The following is a 24,201-nucleotide window of genomic DNA, read 5'->3' as shown; positions in this document are numbered from 1 at the left end:
TAGAAGAAATTATTGGGACAAAGGCAATTAGCCGGCATTAATGAATTTTAAGGAATAAAAAAGGAATACAGACAGAATAAGGAATCCTTGAGAATGGCCTGAGAGGTCGAAACGTCGGATGTTAAAATGAATAAAGTTGAGAGAAAAGAGATCAAAATTGTTTAAAAAGAAATTATTAATTTATTTATTTCAGTACAGTAATAGAACATTAATCAGTCTGAGAGACTAAACCTAAACATTTCCAAAACCTCAGTGCTGTGAGTTTTAGAGTTCCAAAAAAAACAACCAAAAATCTGATTTACGATTTCAGAAGACAAATTTAAAAGCCCGAAACTAAGGCCCGATCCGCTCTTTAGATAGTAGACCATGTAACAAGATATTTTAATGTAATTGGTCATGTGCATCGTAGGTCTGGTTCTGGACATCACGTGTAGTTTTGGTTTCAAGGTGGAACCGTATTTTACATACAACAAGATATGTAGCAACTGTAAATAATTAATTAATTAATAGTCGGTAATTACCTAAGATGTAATCCAATTTCTATAATAGAAAATAAATATCAGGCTCCACTAAAGTAAACAGTGTCGATTACTACAGATAATTTTTACATAAGCCAATAATTTTAAAGTTTCTTTCAAAGTTAAATTATGATATATAATACAATATATATTTTGTCTTTTAAATCTTCAGTCATTATTATTAATTTCATACATGCATTTAAGTTTTGATAACATTAAAAAATATTCTAAAAATAAATGTGATGTTCAAGTTCCTATACTGAACGAACCTAAATCTTGGAGTCAATAATTTTTTATAGCAATAAGTGCCTAAGGGGTATTTGTTTCTCTGTTTATCCCCTTCCAGACCATTTTTAATAGAACACGGAACGAAGAGGGGTTATCTATAGGTAACCAACCTATTCTAATCAGAGTGGGAAGGTCGAATTTTCATTCCATGGGGCCGCCACGAAATAAAAGTCGACCCGTTCAGACCGAAAACGAAGCGGCAGCAATGCAATTTCTACAACGGCCTCATGTGAGAGGTATCTATAAAATAGACGTTCGGAGTTAATTTTTAACCACACTATATCTCAAAAGTATCAGTAGAGGATGAAACATACTCTATCAATCATAAGAGAATAATCTAAGGGCCATCATGAACTGTGGAGGGAATAGTTTATTTTAATTTTAAATTACATAAATTCGTAAAATCCTCGATGCTCCTTACTTTGTCACAAATAAAATCATAAATAAAGACCTTAATGTTCCATATGTAATCGATCAAGCCCGACCCAGATATCATTCCTTCCATTACAAACTCCCTAACCACCCAAACCCCCTAGTTTCTAACCTTGCCTCCTCATCCATTCCTGAAAATCCTCCGAGGCGCCTGAAAAGAGGATGGCCACGAGACCTGCTAATGTAAAACGTCATTAGAGTGCTACCAATGAGTAGTTTCTCTAGACGCCTGTAACACTCCAATTTAACTGCGATCAAATTTACTAAATGTATTATAATGTACAGTTGTAAATAGCAATGAATAAATTTAAAAAAAAGTAACTCACTATTAGAGTGGGGCAAGAATCATTACTTGAGTAATTTATTTAAATCTTCAATCATATTTCAGTTGCTATAATTACGCTAAGAAAACAGTTAATTTGTAAAGAACAACAACAAATATGATGTAGTTATTGTAATTGTGATTCTCAATTACAATTTCATTTTGAGCATTAGTAATCACAATTACAATCGTAATCATATGTAATTAAACTCATCAAAATTTAGTTTATTTGAATATAGTTCTTATGAGAAGAAATCCTAAAAGTTAAAATGAATCGGTACATCAGCGCGTGATCATAAAATAGATTTTAGATTTATATTATTATTTTATATTATATAGTAAATTTTAAAACATATAATATAAACCGTAATATGTTAATGAATCCATACACCAGCACGCAAATTGTATATCATATATTTTGGAGCCACTGTAAAACAATTTTTTCCCGTTTTGGTGTAAAGAATTTTTTCTATAATTACTTTGAATGCTTGGGAAAAAATAACAATTTCATAAAAATCTATCTTATTGGAATTGGAATTATAATTACTTTTAATTGTAATGTGATCCCATAAAAACCTGTAACTGCAATTACAATTACTTGTACATTGTACTTCTACTATACCAAATTATAGTAGTTGGAAAGCAATTGTAATTATGTTTTGTCCAATTCTGCACATTAGTATGGTAAGCAGGAAAAAAGTACTGTTTCTTGATGGAATGTTATGCAAGGAAGGGATGTGGTCAGGATCCAAACCCAGACGCAAGGTTTTTACCAAAACACGTTGAAGGACCTCCATGTTCAAGGTCAACCCAGATATATGGTTGGACTAGAACCCTAATTAGGAGCTCAGTGTCTTACCCACTGAACTACCTCACTCCTTAATTTGCTACTACTTTCTAATAAAAATATGGATTACCGGCGATAATAATATAAATAAAAACTCCTAAGTTCCATTTTGTGAAATTCAGTGACGTTCAACTCTTCACAGTACAGTAGCAACTCTTCCTATCCAACCAGACAGACATTGACGACATTCATTGGCGACATACGCTAGCCGATGTAGATTGGACATAGGCTTGGATATGATAGTGGCTTTTAGGATCAAGCGGGGCGTTATAATGGGCGAGTGGAGGACGAGATGTGCCGCTGAAGGACGACATAAAAAGCAGCGTGCGGGGTAATGCCGGCTCCCTGTACCCTCGCACCCTCCCGTCAGCGGCAGCCCGGGGGTGCCTCCACGTCGCTATACTAAAAAAATAGAACAAAAAACTTAAGTATTGTTATTGTTCCTTAACGAACAGTTTAAAAGAAACCACCGCTAGGGTCGAGCGTATTTCACGAATTGTAATTTTTTAAAGTAGTCTGGGACTCATGTAGTCGAATCTGTTGCAGATTTCACACCCCTCCCCCTATCAATAGAATAATAGTCTAAACAGTTCGAAACTACCCACGCAGATTTTCTTGAGCCTTATCCACAACCTCCTACTGCAAGTTCCTATCATCCCAACCTCCTTAGATTCAAGTATAATAGTATAGTTCAACAGCACTATGTAAGACTAAGAAGCGCTTTAATCTAGATTCCAGACCTAAAGAGAAGTCGAATTGTCGGTGAACAATCTATATGAGAACTATTATAAATAAGACTTTGTAATATAATAAATATGTATCAGTCTCTGTATCTTTTCATATGAAGTAATTAAAGTCTATAAAATACCACTGTGACACTGAATATTGTAACTCTCGAACAGACATCGATCTCTTCAGAATAATATTTTTATTTATTGTTATTGATTCTATGTAAACGTATTTTAGACAATCAACAAAGTTCGTCTGATGAAATTTCTCTATAAATATATTACTCCGTGTATAGAAAATTGAATGGACATATCAACAATTTTATTCATAAATGGCACCAATATTCAGATAAGATTATAATTAATCAGCATTAAATTTTTTTTTAACATAACTTTTTTTTTAAATTTATTTAATGTGATTTACTGTATAAATAATAAATACAATAAGCAAATATGTTGTATGTTTCATATACACTTAAAAACCTTGTGAAGGAACCAACCATTGGTGGCCATCTTCTTTTCAGACGCCTCGGAGGATTATCAGGGATTGTAAGGATGAAAGATTAAGAATTAATGGGTTAGGATGGGTAAGGAGTTTGGAATGAAACACGCATATCTGTTTTGGGCCAAATCTGCAAAGAATGGGATGTAAGGTCTTTGTGAATGAGTTTATTTGTAACGTAATAAGGAGCATCAAGGATTTTACGTAGGATTTTGGATTGTAAGGATTGGATGCGGGAGGAATTTGATGGTTTGGTAGACCCCCAGAGCTCAATTCCATATGTCCAAATTGGTCTGATTATCGTAGTGTATACTAATTTGTTGTAGTGAATGGTTAAAGTTTAGAGTGTTTGTCAAGTAAGTGTTGTAGCAATCGGAATCTACAAGCTGTTTCTTGTCATTTCAATCTTGTGTTTAAGTTAACATAACTTAAAAATCTACCTTTAGAGAACATGGATTTCAAAGATTTTTTATAAAAACCCAGTTTTACTTTCTATACGATTTAACTATGTATTTATAATTTAACGTTTAATTCAGGGCTACTCAAGCCAAGGAGTCCAAAGTTGGCCTTTTTTTTTTTTTTTTTTATAATTAACTCAAAATATCCTTTTTTAGGTGAAAGGCTAATTTAAACTCGACATATTTGATACAATTAACAAAATTTCTATTCCGGTAAAAGACATTTTTAATTAAATAGTAGTGGAAATTTAATTGGCCGTTGGAGATAACGTAGGGACGAAGAACGAGCTGAGAATCTTTGCCATTTGTAATTTTTTTGAAACTGGAGATTTTTTCCAACGATTTGTTGAATATTTGTGTGTGAGCAGACTTTATCCAAGATGAGCTTGCTAAAAAAATAAAGATCGCTCTTCGCTCACAATGTTTCACTAAAAGAATTAATTAAGATCTTCAACCAGAGTTGAACAGAACTTAAAACATGGCCAAAGAGAAAAAAAACATTTTTTTTTTTTTTTAATTATATTTGTCTACTTGCGTATTTATTGGTTGAGACATGCGATGTAAAAACTACGGTACCTCTGATCTAAATGTTGATTAACGATGTGTTCTTTATTTACGTTATTATTTCAATAAATAAAAAAAAAAGTATACTGCTTGAAACCACAGCAGCAAGGTCATATTTTCTCAGTTTATGTTTTCTGTATCATCATAGAAAATGGCGAGGGCAGAAGAAGGAGAAGAAAAAACAACCAACAGGCACTAATATGGGACCAACTCACAGAAAATCATTTGTTTAACAAATTGTGGGACAAAACAGACTTATCTAGACGAAAATTCTGTTTTTAATTAATAGTACACGGATTAATATTTAAATTTAAAGGCATAAATTTGTTATATGCATCTTAGGTTTCGATATCCAAGATTAAGGGATTATTCATTTTTTTTTCTCTTGCATAGTAACGCCACATAAGAGAAATTTAGTTATAAATCGTACATACTCCATATGAAACAGTATTAGTTGTAAACTATTTTTACAATGAACAATAGTTATATAATAAATATAGTTGTCGGATGTTTTTGTTTTAGGAAATCAATATTTTGTGAATTTATTTAAGTAAAAGTCATGAAATATGTTGTACATGCGAAGATACAATCAAACTATTTAGTGCATTGAAGGGCTTCAGTATGAGTCCTTATAGAATTCTTTACGTTCAATATTTTGCAAGATACAGTTTTCAAAAACGAACATTCTTTTTATGAATGTGGAGAAATCAATATAACTATCATTCTAAACTATCTTATCGTGCTTTTAACGAGCTTCAATTTGTGTCCTAATAGACCTTTGTAATAAGCCATAAAAGATATGAAAAAGATATCGAACTTTTTAAGATATCACAAATTTTTATGTTTGTTATAAGATATCAAAATCGTGTAAAAATTTTAATAACGTGCGCCTTAAAGATGAAATATTTTTAAAAAATATTTAATGGTCCTAACATTAAATAAACATTATAAGAAACAAATTCACATGTACCACTTTATTTCTGTTTATCCAAAAAAAAAGTTATAAACTTTAATAAATTACCAGTTCTAGGAAAAAACAGAGGACTTCGAAAAAGAGCCGGAAGGCTAGTAACGGTCGAATACAAGAGGGACGTAAAGAGGCGGAGGATAAAAAACTAGTAGAAAGAGTGAAACAAGACGTAGAGGCCCCAGGGCACGATGTAACATCTGCTGCCTTTAATTTGGATCCAATGAACCTAATAAGGAGATTAGAAGGAATAGTTCAGGTAGGGCAGTATTGTCCTTGAGCAGCAGTCAGTGTCTTCCTATTAGGAACGGGGTAGTGGTCACATATCATAACTCTATGGGGAGCTTCTGGGCCGTGGTGTAGGATGAAGGGTTGTGCAAGCTACAGGCATCGTAGAGCATCTGTTTTATTTATAGGGGAACCAGTACTGTATTAACCCATAAATATGTATATGTGGAGTTGGCAAAGAAAGGATGTGATGAGAAATGGTTAAAAAGATTCATAAAAGATTATCTAGAAAACTGGATTGTTAATTGTAAAGACGTTATTCGCATACTAATATGTATGTTATTCAATTAGTATAGATACATATTGCTTTATTATGGTTATTATTATTACTGAATATCACAATATTTTTATAAATAAATTATGTAACTTTTTTTTTGGGGGGGGGGAGGGGTCAGGAAGGTAATTTTTTGTAGGGTAAAGGGAAAGTAATTTATTTTTGTTGTGTTCTTCACTGTGCCTATTCTACTCTCATTCAACTCATTTTTTCGATTTCCAGTAATCCATAAATATTTAGCTTATTGTATACACCATTTATTGAAATAAAAAAAATAATGAAATGCTAAAATTAATAGTTTATTTTTTTCGATCGGCTCTGCAGACCTTGTAGATCTCTGGCCGCCCGCCTTCTCCACGCCTGCCTATCTTGGGCTACTGCTTTCTAGTTTGTTGCATGCAGCACTTGCGTATATTTGTTGATTCTGTCTATCCATCTGTTTTGGCCTCCCACATGGTCCCTTTCCAACTAAAATGGCATTCTTTATTGCGTAGAGACGTCCTGATGGATCGCTTCGAGCCACGTACTGATGTCCCGCCCATCTTGACCTCCTTGTCTTCATATCCTGAGATTGACTGACCAGCCTTTTAGAATAGCAAGCAGTTCACTCACTGTTAGTTCTTCTCCATGTGTTAAGACTCGGATTTTAATATTCTTGTAGAGAGAAGTAGGCTCTGTTTGAGCTTGTTATACGCTGGTCTATCTCAGTCCGTTGATGAAATGTGGAGCCGAAGTATTTGAAACTGTCTACTTTCAGGAAAGATTTGCCATACGCAGACCATGTCGATAGGGTGAATTTTTCGGCTTATAATCACATATTCTGTTATATCTTCAATTACTTGCAAGCAGATTGCTTCTGCTTCAATTAATAGAGCCTTCGCTATTCTTGATAACTTCCTTGGACAGCAATATCGTCCACGAACCTCAATACTTTATTTTTCATTCTTTAATATTATTCACTTCATTAATAGTATGCACACAATTTAAAAAAAATAAGTAAAAAAATGAAAAACGGATTAATGAATAAATAAAAAATATAGATAAGCAATAATGATGATAATTTTAATAAAATGAGAATATGTTCTTACTTATTATTAACAGTTAAATAAGTTAAAAAAATAGATAGTAATTAATATTATATTACGCAGCTAATTACGATGTAGGTGATGGTGTAAACCCAAGGAGTCCAAAATATATTCCCCAAATATAAAATCCTAATATGCTATGTCATGGTGCTAACGTCTTGGTCTAAAAAGCTCAAATAAATAATAAATAACACCTTCAGAACTATGGCATCTAAAAGATAACTTATCATAATATAGCCATCTCTTTGATTTTCAATTTGTATTGATTTCCTGCAACCTCTTCTTCTAATCATCATTGACTTGTACCTATGCCATCCATTATCCGATGCGATTGTTAACATCACTATCCACACTACCCGACCGCATCAGCTTTGACTCACTCTCTTCTTCTTTCATCGATTCCCTGCGTTAGGAGTAGTTTTGGCATTTTTCCCTTCACAATACATCCTTCATATATTAAGCGCATTAACTTCATTGCCCTGAAAATATCGAGGTTAGCACGTCCGTTTCATTCTTCTCCAACTTTCATCATTCCAAAAATTCGACGGATAACTATTTTGTGGCAATTAAACTTAACTAGTATAGTAAATATGTTATCTTGTCTGCATATCCCTGCCTTTTCTAATGCCGGATTTAACAATATATAAGCTAGTTCATCCATTTAACAAAATCCTTTTCTAACAGGAAAAATCTAGGAGTTTTCAACATTTATTCTATCCGTACATTCTACATCCTCGAAATAAGCTTTATTATGCGTGTAAGTTTTTCAGGTATTTAATTCTCTGAGGGCTCTATACAAATTTTCATGTTGTCATTGTTTCAATATACTGTCATACTATACCTTAAAATTGAATAAAGTTGATGAGTTTTGGTTTTAAATTTACATCTTCTTTGAAGAATTGTTTGTACACGTGAGTTTGATCTGAGATGGATCTTCCATGAAATAATGAAGGTTTTTTTTATAAAAAAAAAAGGCAAAGCGTATCCGAACCTGTGCTAGCAACAACCGTTAAACTCGAAAGTCCTAGCTTGTAAAACTCCCTCAATTGAGTTCAGTCTAAACCCATATCCATGGTCGGATCTAGCTCAATTATCCTGTTTTGGCCGAACCCTTTAAGATGCTCCTCGAATTAACCTTTACAATTCTTTTGGGAAAAGACTAGTCACTAACACTCCAAGGCAGTTTAGAATAAAATTATAATGAAATGAACTGTCTCTGATCTTGGTTTATGTGAATTGAATTCTTGAGATGCCTGAATAGGTGAGACATCGTTAGTTGTTATCTATATAGATTCAAGTGTTTGGTACGCAAACTTCTAATAATAACCTAATAAAGCTAATGTAATCATGCTTTAAATTTCGTTTTCTATGTAAATATTTCTTTTACTACCACCAATCAACATATTTAGTAAGAATAGTCTCTTTTTTCAAAAAGGAAATTCCAAAATAAGAACTATGCCATTGATGAATAGCGGCAGAGAGGATAAGTCGACCCAAGTCCATTGAGCGGCAGAGAGACGGGCTTAACAAAAAGTAAGTTCCCAGAAGCCATTACCTCGAGGTGAAGAAGTTGAGGAGAAAAACGAGGGCGTGCCGCCGGTACCGGTTTGGAGGAGAAGGCTTCGAGTCCCTATCGTTATTTAAACCAGAATTAATATAGTTCCATCTCCATCTCTCCCGTCATCATAGTCGTTTCTTATAAAATATTGGAGCTAAGAAGAAGCAGTGGTAACTGACCAAGACAAAAATAGTAGCTGAGTAGTGGCCACAATCTGAAGAGAAAATATGTTATCCATTTTTTTTTTTATAAAATCGGATAAATATCATGGTTGTTTGATTCCCGGCGTTATCGTTATCGCTCCGTATACTTCCTTTCTTTCTCTATATATACAAATCTATATACAAAACCTAGAAAGGTAAAAATATATATATATGTTTTTAAATAATTTATTTATTGTTATTTACAACTGTATACACATATATACAACAAGTAAATTTGCTGTATGTGACATTATGAACTGACACAAACATGTGGAGAATCAACTCAAGACCATCTTCTTTTCAGACCCCTAAGAGGATTATTAGGTAATTAAGGAGAGCCCAGGTTTTAAACAAGTGGATTTGGGTGGTTGAGAAATTTATCATGGAAGGAATGGTATCTGGTTCTGGCCAAATCGGCAACATATGGAACATTGAGGTTCTGATGGATGACTTGATTTGTGACAACATAAGGAACATTAAGGATTTTACGAAGGATTTTTGACTGTAAGGATTGGATTCGGGAGGAATTGTAAAAATAGTAAAATCAGAAAAAGGCCAAAATGGGTAAGGTTTTTTTTACACAAGAGTAGTTTTGGAAATTCTGATTTATTCTGTTTTCTTCAACGCTGGACAGTTGCTTTCATTTATCCTGAAAAATGAATGCTTTTGTGGAAGAACCTTGTCAATTCTGACTCACGAGGAGGTAGGAGTATATAGTAGTCCTATAGGTAATCACTCTATCCTAATCACATTGAGAGGGTCGAGTTTTTATTTGGTGGTACCACCACGAAACCAGTCCGGATGGATGCGGAGCCTCTGCCGGCTTGAGGCGACTACTCAGCACTCACAAATGGTCTCAGTTGGTGGAAGGACCATGTCGAGATGATAATGTTCAACGACGTGTAAAACATCAAACTATTAGGTTATTTCATGACTTGTAGTACTTTTTCCACCCTCCCTGAGAGCAAAATTCTCATTTTAATTAAAATAGTATGGTCTCTAACAGATACTTTTGAACCAAAACATAACCAAGTATTACTTCTAACGATGAAAACTGTTAATTTAAGGTACTTTAGGGGAAGATTTTTTGAAAATTTGATACTCATACTATTTTAATGAGGATAAAACCTAGCTATTATTAAAGACGACTTGATTCCTAATTGATTCAAAATCGAGTTCATTCAAAATCGTTAGAGCTGTTTTGGAGATAATTGATTCATAAAATGGTACCGGTCGGTCGATATTAGAGAAAAAGTTTCTATCACGTCATAGATATAAATCCGCCTTGAATATGGAATTTCAGTTTCCCAAGACTTTTCGTTTTTTAAGCTTGGCTTCACACACACAGAGGCACACGCACATAAAAAATATTTATGAAAATAAAAACAAATAGTAAGGGGACCACCTTCCAATAAAAACAATGGAAACAAACGAAGCTATACAATTTTTAGCTATACAAACCGAAAAGTAAAGGAAAAATGCATTTAGTTTTGTTTTTTTTAATTCAGGGTAGTATCCTCGGTCCCATCCTCTACACAATCTATACAGCAGACATCCCAACCAATCCTAACACTATCCTCACCACGTATGCCGATGACACGTGTGTGCTCGCTGTTAATAATAACCCTTTAATTGCATCCCAAACTCTTCAATCCCATATAACAGCCCTCGATGAATGTTTTCATAATTGGAGGATTAAAATAAATTCCAACAAATCCCATCAAATTACCTTTACCCTACGTCGCAAACCTACTGACTGCCCTACAGTATACTTCAATAATGTTGCTCTTAACCCCTACCTTGGACTACATCTGGACAAACGACAAATCTGGAATCCTCACACAAGACTGAAAAGACAGGCACGTCGATTACCACTATTACAGCACTTACTAGACAAACGGTCCAAACTTCCAATTAATTACAAAGTATAAAAGGGTGTTAAAAATAATAATTTCAGGAGTTATGATTTAAATACTGTGAAACAAAGAAACCTTCCTTTTCTTTAAAATGTAGAGTTCTACATGAGCTTTAGGTATGACATCTTATTGGTGAACTCAAATATTCTGTATTCTTACGGATAATTCGGCATAAATCGATCTAATACTAAAAAATATATTCATATATTCGTCATTGTAGCAATGTATCAGAAATAAACACCCTCAAAACTTCGCACATATTTTATACAAAAACCAGATAACGTTTCTGACCTCAATGCTAATAATTGTTGTCAATTTTTCGATGATCTCGTATTTGATAATACGATCATATTCTCTTTCCATAATTGTAATATTCAGACATAGTAACATATACTATCTTACTAAGGTCCATATCGCTGCTTTACTTGAATAGTAGGACATCTAACACAACTTATTTTTATTTTATTTAGAATTACACGCATTTCAAAAATAATCAGGAAGACTGTATTTTCTTTATTGAGGTCGTCCTACATTGACTTTTTTGTGTGTTATGATCTCCTTTTGTGAGATTGTGACATATCGTACATCGACCAATCAATGACATCATTTCCAAGTCAAGTAAGGCTACAACGAAGTGTGAAATATTGCTGAGTGGCGATTTTCACGTTTTTTTTTTTTGTTTTTTTTTCAATTTTAACCACTTTTCAAATATTGCTTCATTTAACTAAAACAGGTCTCCTTACCACGTTTTAATTATAAATGTTTCAAAAGTGATATTGGATCGTCGCTAATTTTTTTTATTTTATAAATTTTTATAAAGTGTCATATGATTGAGTGATATATTACCACTTCCATTCCGAGATTACTACAGATATATCAAGGTTTGTTTCGTTATATTTTGTGTAATTAGTTAGTTTCATGTCCCTTTTCCTACTTTTGAGTTTATTTTTATGTTTTTTTGACATCCAAATTTTGTAATTTAGTGTATATAGTTTTGGACTAATTTTAGGTTAGGGTATCCCTGTGATTAAAATAAAAATAGAGTGGAATAGAAGAAACTTGGTGATGTGAAAATTTCCAGGACCTTAGAGAGGCACTATGGTGACCGCCGAAAGTATAGTTGAAATAGAAGCAATGACTTTTCGTATTTCGATCTGATATCTAACATAATACGTGCATAATATGATCATCTTCCCTTTTCATATAATAAGATTCGAAAATGATAGAACACATTATATGACTAAAAATTATATATTCATTTGTAGTATTTTTTTTGGAAAAAAAATTTTATCCTTTCAATTATTATATAATAAATATTATTGTAACAATGGTCATACATATGGTCAAGGTATTTATTACATTTGAGATCATATTTAGAAAAGCCAACTAGAAAAAAATAAATAAACATTAATATTAATCCACTTTGCTAAGTTCAGTGTCACCTCGCCTAAGTTACATTCTAAAAGAAATATTCCCTCCAGCTTCTGGTTTCGGTGAAGGTACCTTAGAGACAAAATATTAGCTTGGAAATACAGGTGTTATTTCTCACCTGAGATTTAGTAGAGCTAGGCGTACGAAGCCGAGATATTCGAGGACCGGCCAGACAGCCTGGCTCTTCGCTTAGTAGCCCCATGTGCCCTAGCTCATATTACTTCCTGATTTATAACTCGTGTTCTTCAGCCAGCAAAATGGGATTTTTTATTTTCCTGGCTGGAACATTCAGAAGGAAAGGGGGCCAGATTTAAACTTTTAATAAAATTAAAGAGAATATGTTCAGAGAATAAAATTTAGAATTCGTTTTAATTCTTTTTTTTTTCGAAACAGAAATTACCAACTTCCCTGACTCAGACTGGAATAATATACCAATATTAAAATATAAATTAATAAAAAAAATATATAACCAGTAATATTATATATATTTTCATTCATGATAATTTGCAAGTTCTGGTAGGAAATAATTTCTGTTAGTTTTATGATATATTTCTTTTTATTTTATATTTTTATATTTAATCATAATGTGAAAAATTCCTTTTTTTAATTCCCTTCTTGGCAACCATTGAATACAAATAATTTATTGTTTATTTATATAAACATAATTTTTATTAGTTTATATAACATTATTAACTGGAAGAACCAGAATTCTAATCCGGTTATGGCAGATAATTATTTATTCTATTTCAGTGGCTAACTGTGGGTTTAGGTGCCCTCTGGGGTCTACTAATTTCTCATTGACAAGAGACAAACATGAAGAACTAATAAAAGACATTTGAAAGGAAAAAAAAGACATTTATACAAATCAATTGACGGACCTCTAAATCGCATTTAGCCAACAAACTTACTTTTTAAAATAAGTTTAAATAATTTTTGTTGAAACACACTGAAAGTGATATCAATATAAAGGATACTGCAAGTATCGAATATTGGAAAGAATCTTATTCACAGATCGTGAGTTTCAATATGAATCTTTTGTACACATAATACTGGACATAGATATTGCCGGATCTATAATACAATTTCTAAACCAAAATAGGTTTAAATCATATCAATGACATACTCACATGACCAGTTCATGATTAATTTCCAAATTTACGAATTATTATGATACCTATGGTTAGCAACAATACGCCAGAAATCATCGCATTATTTTAGAGATGAAATACCTCTTAACATTTCTAGAAGTAAGAAAAATTATATTGATATCCATCAAAACGAGTGTAGAGACGAAATATCACTGGAATGATGAAGTTTTATTTTATTTATTTAAGTTTAAAAATCGTATTTTTTCGACATATGACGAAGAAGGTATTTCAAAGAATTTTGATTAGGACTGGGAAATATCTACGGGATCTAACCTAAATGAGGCAATAACTACAATTGTAAAGATTTCTTGCACTTCTTTTTATTATTTTTTTAAAGAATAATATAAAAATTTTCTAGAGAATAATGCTACTAGAAAACAAAAAACAAAAAAAATTAATCTTTTCCTTTATTTTAGAAACTTAACTTTCACCTTATGTTGACGGTTCAATTTTCAATCTAGAGGCTACCATTACTTCTGAAAGAGTCCATCACAAAGCTCACGACTTACTCGATCGAGAGGATTGGGAAAGAGGCAGGCAATGGTCATGAGGAACTAGTCACAGGAAGAATATTGTTCCTGGATAGAGCGGGCACTCTATCATTTCTTCGAAATGGCGTACAGAACCGTGAATCAGAAAATAAAATTCATTTTAAGAATAAGTTGCTCCAAGTGGCTGTATAAAAGAAATTCAAAAAAGATAGACAAATAATAGCTTTATTTGTTAAAGAAAATTTCTTGTACCGATATTCAGTAAATGATCACTAAGCTTCATTAAGGAATTCATAATATTAAATAACTGTTTATCAAAAACCAACATTTCGAACAACATTGCAGACCTTCATCAAGTTTGAATGAATAAGACACAATGCAGTGCTATTCTTGGATATAACATTACATAAAAATTATATAAATATAAACAGAATAAATTGAAATAAATAGTAATAACTGTTATAGAGATGTAAGACAATTAACAAACAGCGAATAAAAAACAATAAAATGGAAAGAGAAATATATTCTTACCCGGACGAAGGGGTATAGAGAAGATTATCACTACAAATGGTAGTTGAATATTTTTTTCTGGATACTTAAGCTACAGGAAACTAATTTATTATAAATATATTTACAAGAAATGCTAAAAATAGAGTAAAATTAAATACATTGCATAAAATGTAAAGTGCATAATAATAAGGTATTATGGTTGAAGCATGAAACATGAAAATAGAATATAAAAGTAACAAAAGGATTATACAATGGAGAAGGAAATACAATTATACAAGACTAAAAAGAGACACAGTACACTTTAGAGATAAAAAATAAAAATGTAATAAAAATATGCCCAATAAAATGGGAGTAAATATGGAAGTACAGAGGAGTGACAGAAGGATAAAAATCCAAAAATGGATTAATAACAAGTAGAAAAGAAAAGAGATGGTGTTAAATAGGGTAAGATATAAAAACAATAAAAATGTAAAAATTAAAATTTATCTTGTACCTTTCCACCAATTACAACAGCCCTGATGAAAACCTGCAGTGTGGGTCTAAGCATTATATTAAATAATTATAATAATTATTAATAAATAATTTCAACTAATTATCGATTGCTTTTCTTGACAGGTTGCTGTCATAATTAAGACAGCTACTTAAAGTTCAAACGCATAATTGTAAAAAGATAACGTTAGGTCGAAATAGGTATACTGAAAAATATGTTAGCACGGCCGTCTTTAACCAGTTGGAGGGCTCATGGCAATGTAAGATAGGAAGCCTTCCAGATAAGATCATTTGTTTCTGAAACATTTTATGCAATCAACAGAAATAAACATATCTATTAAAAAAATTAATATATACCACTATAGCCCACGAAGGGTTAGGGGTGCAGTACTTTGTAAGGAAGTACTGTTCCTAGATCAACGGTTGTGCAAGGCGGTGATTTGGTAGAATCACGCTCGACCGCCAAATTTTTATCCAATTAAGGATACCCATTTCATGTGGCGGGGTAGATTTCTGAGCGCTCCCGAACCCACAGGGATGACTCACGGCTACAGTGAAACAGAAAATAATTAACTGCATTAACTGAACATGGATCCTTGGAGTTGGTAGCACAGTGTCTCATCGCTGAGCTTCCCGCTCCCCAAATATATTATAATTATAATTGTATTTAATATTTGTAAAACTAACAAACATTAAAAAAAAATTTTAAACAGGTAGACAGATACCTTTTATTTCTATACTTAAATCCTGATCCATGATTAGGTATAATTAGTATTCATCAAAGTTATTTCGTTAAGTACATCATTTTATATCTATATCATTAATAAATTACTCTATCTTGAACCAATCGTACTTCATAAAGCATTATTTATTGGTTTTAATTTATCGATCACAAGATGTAAGAGATAGCTGTTCTATGGATAACAGGATCCTGTGAGCCCATGGGATATGAGCCCAGGATGGCAGTGAGATGTAGAAAGATTTTTTCGTAACCTCCTTTACAGCCCCTCATGATAGCCGCGCGTTCTAAACCATAGACCTCTGGCACATATATCATATGACAGATGTAGAAAGAGATAGTTTTATATATTAATATACCCCAGTCAACAATTAATTAAACGAGAACACTAAACTTCCAACAGTGGGTTAAAATTTCTGAAGTTAACTTACATTTTCCCTACCTACGTCCGCAGCCTTAGTAAATTAACAGTTAATTTCAACATTTGTATTTATTAATATAAAATTGTTATAAGCAAGAATAGGTTTTCCTATCATGATACCCATTCTTCCCTATAGCAATTATAACTTTCTGTCGTCTCGTTTAATGAGCCATCCAAGACGATAGACAACTAAGATAGCTGTCAATTCAATTTTTCTTTTTTTTTTTTCCTTTTCCATTATACCTGGAAGAAAAGTAGTTAACTAGAGAGCACGTCTCTTTTCAATGAAAGAAAATTGACAAAGCTGTCGAACGCGTGGCCAGACAAGTGGAGGAGTTTCCCTCTTTCTTTGAGCCAAATTTGGTGTATTTGAAAGAAATTTTGTATGCACGTATTTTTGCTAATAATACCATTGCTTTTTATCAGAAATTCACGACGGCGAGTGTCCGGCACGCGAGGGCGTTTTCTCGCTACGATCGTAGCTAGTGCAATCGAGGTAAGTGGTGAAGCACAAATCAATTTATAGAGAAATTCAGATGATGAAATTATTATAGCATGAAGTTGAACTTCAATTCTTTACAAAATGTATATGTTTTTTTATTTATGTACTGTATTTACATAAAAATACATCTAATAAATTTGGTGCTAGATTATAATGGTATGATCGAGGCTTGTAAAGAAACAACCTTTTTGGTAGCACTCTAATAACTTTCTACATTAGAAAACCTCGAGGTCATCTTATTTTCAGGCACCTCGGAGGATTGCCAAGAATGGAAGAGAAGGCAAGGTTAGAAACTACTAAGTTCGAGAATTTATAATGGAAGGGGAGTTGATATCTGGTTCGGGCTAGGTCGGTTACATATAGATGATTTTAGTCCATGTGGATGATTTTATTTGTAATAAAGTAAGGATCATTGAGGATTTGGGTTTGTACGGATTGTATAAGATAAGAATTCGGAGGTTTAATGGAGCACCTAAGCTCAACTCCTAATGTCCAGATAGGCCTTATAATAGTCACGTAGATCAATCTTTTGTAATGAATTGGAAGTTTAGACCGTTTGTCTAGTAAGTGCTGTAATAGTGTAGTTTCCTGTCTTTTCAGTCTTGTGTGAGGATTTGTCCAGATGCAGTCCAAGGTAGCGGAGTAAGAGCAACATTATTAAAGGATAATACAGGGCAATCGGTAGGTTTACGACGAAGGGAAAAGGTGATTTATAAAGATTCATTTTAATCCTCAAATTTCGACTCCATTCTTCGAGGGTTGTAATATAGGACTGGAGAGTTTGTGTTGATTTCTATCGAAGAATTTCCTGACATTTATTGAAATTAAAATAATAAATTCGAAACAAAGTTGTCTTCGAGGGTATTTTGTATGAGAGTGAAATCATGTGTTTATTTGGACAGTTCACAGTGAAAATTGAGAAATATCACAAACAATCTAACGGATCGAAGGCAGTTATACGATAGATCGAACTGATTTAGAACCGCTGAGGTTAGAAACAGTTCTCACAACTATATGAAATATCAGCCGCACCTCAAGCTCGGAAGAACGGTACGTAACGCTCACTACATCAGGACCAGAATAAAATCTGTTACAAACAGTAACTTCATTATCTAACGTCGAATTGTATAATCACTTGGAAAGTATAAATTAAAATGTTTTGCCATATGATTATAAAAACAAAATAATCATGAAAATAGTATATATCTATAAATAAATGAAATGTATGATTAAACTGTGTTCAACAAATTGTCAACTTCAGCCATGTCCAAACTGTGCGTTTGTCGCATGGGTTTGAGGCATGTCTCTTTCCCTATCCACACAGTGACCTTTACTTTGTTGAAAGAGAAAGGATACTGTGTGGACAAGTTATAAGGATTGTCTCAAAAGCACCGTGTAGGTGTAATTTTATATCAAGTCCCAAAAAAATATGTATCTATAACAGTCAAGAAAAAAGTTATTAATATACACCCATATATTTGTTGTTGTTTTTTTTTTATAAACTTTATAATAATTTTCTAAATCCATAAATTTTGTACAAGTGTTTTTACATTGATGAAAACAGGAAGGAACTTTGTCCAGAATTTTTAACAAATATTTAAAGGAGACAACCTCAATTACTGAATTGTCACAAGTGATTTTAAAAATGTCTCTTATTTGCAGGTTAATTCCCCATGTAATATAATAAAAACATATAATCTCAATAAAACAACTATTCTTTAAAAATAAAAAATTCCCTTCTTGCTAAACACATCAACAGTATTACTATCAACTTAGTTACATAGATAGTATTATTGATGTGTTTAGTAAGAAGAGAAAAACAATTTTAAAAAATGAAAGGAATATGGTCCGGGTGCGGTAAAAAAAAACTCAAATAGTAGAAATATACTATTTTAATGAGCCAACGTTTCGCCCCACGTTGCAGGGCTTCTTCAAGGCTATTTTGACGGCAGTCAAAACAAAAATGACAACTATTTTAAAAAATAGTTGTTGTATTAAGATTATATGTTTTAATTAATTAGGCTGCAACTGAAATACATTTTTTTTTATTATTATTTTTTTACATGAGTATGGCGTCAATAATTGAGGTTGCCTCCTTCATAATGGCCTTAAGGCCGAAAAGTTGGAGAATTAAAATAAACTGTTGAGAGTAAAATGGATCATTAGTACTTGTGTTATTCTTGATATAAACCACTTTCAAACAATTAATTATTAAATATATTAAATAAGAAAACTAAGCATTTAAAGCTTTATGAACATATTTTTAAAATTTCAATATGCTTCATTAAATTTTATTTTTCCAAAAGCATAGATTTTCATTTGTTATTGTTGTTGTGCTAAAGGTTCCTGGAAAAAAAAAAATGTTTTTCGATAGCCTCAAAACTCTAGAAACATGCATGTTTGTATTAATTGTACAATTTGTGGAATAATTTTGGATTACAAACTTCAGCTTCTTTAATTTCACACTCAGTATTGAAAGGTAATTCTGTCGCTATATAGAAGTATTCCTCCAAAATTATCAGTGCAGATTATATTGCACGAATTTGCTGGATTTGGTCAATTCAAGTTTTGATAAAGTCAAGATATAGTATTACTCTGAACGAGAAGAAATACTGCAAAGTATTGGGCCAAAATTGTGTAATTTGAAAGTGTGGGAATTAATTTACAATTTTCATTAGTAATTTCAATTACTCTATGAACTGTAATTCTAACTCTTACTGTAATTGTAATAATGGTTCGACATCATAATTACTAGTTGAAACTAAGTAATCACAATTACTGATTACAGACAAATGTGAATGCAATTACTTTATGCTTAGCAATGGTACACTACTCAACAATGGTGGATTGTTTCAGGCATGGCAATCACAATTCTTTTTTTTTTTTGGAGAGGGGGGTATTAATTTTGTAAGGTGGACAACATCTTTAACCAAGTGGGGACCCTAGAGACTTAAAGTAATGGAGGCTTTCTAGATTATAGATGAGGGCCTTGAAATAATTTTCAGTATTGGGTTGTAAACAAAACGCCAGTTGAAATTATAACAACCATATTTTACTGACTGTCTCAGTCAGTCGTAATACACGGTGTCTAACATTTATTTTTAAATTTGAACTTTTGGTTTCAACGGATTCTATAAGGCTGATTTCATAGAATTTTTATGATTTTTTTTATTTTAAAAAGAATAATATTGATGAGTCATGGTAAGTGACTTCTAGTTAAAGATGAACATTATATTAGTAAAGATTTTAACATTGTAAAAGTTTTATTTTTTCTGTTACCATGTTTTGCGAACGACTGCCTTAATTATTTTAATATTTGAAAACTAACAAACATTAGAAAAAAAAATTAAACATTAACGTTTCTTGATTTTGGGCTAAAACATGTCTCACGTCTTAAAAAATCTATTTAAGTGCATCAGTTTGTAAAAACATCACTAATAAACTGCACAATTTTTCTTCAAGTAATCGTATTTTTCAGTTCATTTGTAATACGGTTATATTTATCGATTACGTGTTAGGGAGCCCTTTATGGATCGCAGAGCCGTGGATAAGAGGTAAAAAAAAAAGGTGACAAGAATGGCGAACTCATTTGAAATCTACCCAAAACGCTATATCATAATATTAGACTGCATAGTATTCAAATAATATTTAATAAAATAATATAGCAGGGATAGTTGAAGTGTATAAATAAATAAATTAGACAAATAATATAATATATAAACAAATATTTTTAGAAGAATAATATTATCTTAATATAAACATCTATTGATAATCAGTTAATGTCATGATCATAAACAATTTCATTTGAAGAAATCCAATATAAGAGATGCATCATGAAATTACTTGAACATGAGTATGTATGCTTTATTTTGTTTTATCAGTTTTAACACAAGTTTTCCTAAGAATTAATAGGCTTTGAGTTTTGCAAAGACTTATCTATGTTTATTTCATGATTAGTAGATTAATGATTTTTTTTTTAAGCTAATACCAATTAAAGTTGTTAGATATGTTTCTATGGACATGTAGAAATAATTAAAAAGACATTTTGGAAGCTCATAAGGAAAATAACTCCAATAGCACGGCCTACTCATTTAAATCAATATAGCGATTAATCGTTTGATAATTGCTAAAAGTAAACTTATAGCCTATACTTGAGAGAGGAAAGAGAATCATAAATCAGGTTTTATAACAAGATATAAATAAAACGACATTAGAGAGTAAATACGGAGAATAAATCAGTAATAAAAACTGTTGGCTTAAATGTTTTTGCAACTAAAAAAGGAAAAAGTCACGAGAGCAAGGGGAATGGGAAAGAGAAATGGGTACGACAAGAGCGGTCGTAGGGAAGGTGATACTGTTTCAATAGCTGATCAGGAAGGAATTTGTTTACAAACAGTGGGCACGGGGGTGTGGTAGGGGCGTGGCCTGGGCGAAGGGAGCAGGGGATTGGCTATTGGCTCCGCCTACTGTCCCCCACCCTCCGGCCCCGCCCTGCTCAGACTCAGTGTGCCATGTGCCGCCGTGCTGTGAGTGTCACCGTGAGCTGAGCTGGATCCTAGCAGCGGCCTCGGTTGGGTCCTGGGGGCGGGGCCCGAACACCACTACCCGCCGCCCCCCGCGCACGCCGTCCCCATGGACCTTCATGTTTCCCAGCACTTTCCCTACTACAGGTAAATTAACTACTAATTAGTATGGCAGAGGTGGACTTTGTCTTGAAAAATAAATGGAAAAGATCCGGGAAAAATATGAGATTTTGAAATATTTGCTGTTTCAGCAATAGTTTTCCTAAACACATGGAAACATTTTTTTTATAAGTAAAATAAAACTTTATTCAAAACGTATAATATACACATTAAAAATAAATGTGTGTTGAACGTTGGCTCATTAAATTAGTATATTTCTACTATTTGAAAACGTTGGCTCATTAAATTAGTATATTTCTACTATTTGAGTTTTTCTTGACCGCACCCGGACCATATTCCTTTCATTAAAAATAAATATACGCATTTTTTAAAAAAAACGTCCTCAACAACTTACATAAATTGTAAATATACGACTACATGTATAGCAACTATATGTTCTGTGATGATGTGGATATAAGTGATATAGTGTAATTCCCAATAAAAAAAAAAATCTACTAGTAGTATTAAAAATAAATATGTACCTAATGAAATAACTACCAAGTAATTTTATTATGAATATGAAGTAATTATTTACAGATATGTTTTTAAATAGATGTTTTTTGTCCTCTCATTAAGGAACATTCATCATTTTATTTTTAAAAGAATAATTAAATTAAATTAATTGCAATATCTTCCATCTGAAAATTATATGTTTATAGGGAGAAACAGTGAATTTATAAGCTATACTGTTACACGCAAATACTGATATCAAGGTAGTTTGAAATGTTATCTAGCTGATTATCTACAATTCCCACCTTATAGTTCATATAAAAGTTATCCTATTTAATTAAAAAAACATATAATTAATTTATAAATACTTCATCGCGAAGATGACGTGAAGTTGGGTACACCTGTTCTAGACACAGCTCTCCACTTGTTGAAAGTCCCAACGCCCGCTCCACTCGAAAGGAACGCCTTCGAACGTGAGGAATCGCTTTTATGCCCCGTTATTGGACAATACCGAATTCGGATTCTAAGCATGAGCGGGTAATCTTTTTGATCGTGGGCCATGTCTAGACATGGGAAGAGTTTTGGAAATAATAAAAAATTATGATTCTTAACAATTATCTGCTTAATAATACCACTGAAGTTATTATGTAAATATCAAATTCATGTAAATATTGATTGTCATATCATGGATATATTAATTCGAAAATATTCTTATTATTTAGATAAAAATAAAGAAGAAAAAGTGAAACAAAATATTAAATATGTTCTTATTATTTAGATAAAAATAAAGAAGAAAAAGTGAAACAAAATATTTAAAAAAAAAAACTTGTTTTTTAATTTTATGAAAACTTCAGTGAAGAGGCCCTGTATAAAAGAATAATACACAATAAAAATATTTTTTTTTAAATATAACAATTTAATAAACTATGATAAAAATTTACATTACATATAGGCTGTAATAAACGTAAAAGTGGGAACTAGTAATGCACTGCTCCTAAAAATTATAAGATTCTATACATCAAAATCATACTCATTCTTTACTTTTTAAAGTATTTAAAACAATTCCATTTCAATTAACAATTAAATTTAAAATAATTTAACTTAAGACCTTTTTTTAGAGATTAAATACCATTGATTACTTACATAAGGGTATACATTATAACAATTTTAAAATCTGCTTCACAACCATTTCTTAGAGGAATCTCATAAAAGTTTATCTCAGCTAATTTTAAATTCATTGTTGGAACCACTTTGTCTGTCGGCAAACACGGGGATTGGGCAATTTAAATTAATTAAAAGATTATAGGAAACGATGAAGTAATAAGATTCAATATTTCTCAATTAATTTTTTTTGATCTTGAACAAAATGATTAATTAACTTCTTATAGATAAAATTAAGAATTAAATTATATAAATAATTCATTGAAAAGGTCTGTTATTGAAAATAAATCTCGATTATGACTTAATAATTATTAGTAAAAAATATTGATATATATATTAGAGGAGGTGAGAAGGTTTTTAAAAAATGTAGAGTGCCACATGTAGGATATTAATAATAAATAATTGGATCATAATATAATTAGGATTATTTCCTCTGAAATAAATTTGAACTTCATATTTCATTCAATTAGCATTATTTAACTTCTCCTTTCCTTTAATTTATCTATTCATTTATCAATAAATGTTATAAAAATTTAATAAATCAAATACTTTCTTATAAGTTATAAGCGAAATGATTACCTACAGCAGTTTTTTGTCCTTAAAACTAAACAAGATATACCTACCGCTATAAGTATCAATCTAACAGTGGCTTAGTACATAAATGATGGATTTATTTTTTAAAATTTATTTCAGTTTTTGATAAAAATAAAGCCCTATTCAGTTTAAAAAATAAATGATGAAAGTGAAAATCAGATTAAAACATTTATATATTATAACATTTATAACAAAAATAAACCTTATTAAAAAAATGTAATTGGTAAAGTATTGAATTTTTTGCATTTATTTTTTATAATAAAAATATAACAGTGTTCACAAGGATTCTATATTATGAACAAAGCATACATTTCTGAACTATTTACTAATTGTAATCACTTTCTTTTTATATGTTAATATAAAAATTTTATGTATAGAGAGGTCTAGATATCCAAGTGTAAATATTGTTGACAATCCATGACAGCTGGGTTCAACCCAACGTCTTGGGGTTTGACAGCTTGCGTCCTGTCGTCCAGACCTGTCTTTCTGTCTCTAAATGGGCGGTCCGGGAGCATTAAAGAAATGTTATAATTTATATAACTATGTTATGGAGAATATTCTTAAGCTGTATCGGGCTTTAAAATTATAAGGTGGTCTACAAAATTATCAATAAAAATTAATTTTATAAACATT

The 24,201-nt window shown here is 31.7% G+C and overlaps 1 protein-coding gene across 1 annotated transcript in view; it reads left to right on the top strand.

Moving 5' to 3' along the window:
* Positions 1-21,198: 21,198 nt before the first annotated feature.
* The window catches only part of trh (trachealess), a 453,500-nt gene continuing 450,497 nt past the window's right edge, over positions 21,199-24,201 (top strand). Inside the window, exon 1 of the mRNA XM_014419879.3 lies at positions 21,199-21,351. Within this exon, the coding sequence (XP_014275365.1) occupies positions 21,314-21,351 (38 nt within the window). The 5' untranslated portion in view covers positions 21,199-21,313. The remainder of the gene's footprint in view (positions 21,352-24,201) is intronic.

This window comes from Halyomorpha halys, unplaced genomic scaffold (genome assembly GCF_000696795.3).
Source record: "Halyomorpha halys isolate HHAL.00 unplaced genomic scaffold, Hhal_1.1 Scaffold252.1, whole genome shotgun sequence".
Taxonomy (NCBI): Eukaryota; Metazoa; Arthropoda; class Insecta; order Hemiptera; family Pentatomidae; genus Halyomorpha; species Halyomorpha halys.
The sequence above is the reverse complement of the archived record's forward strand: the minus strand, read 5'-3'. Positions and strand labels throughout refer to the sequence as shown.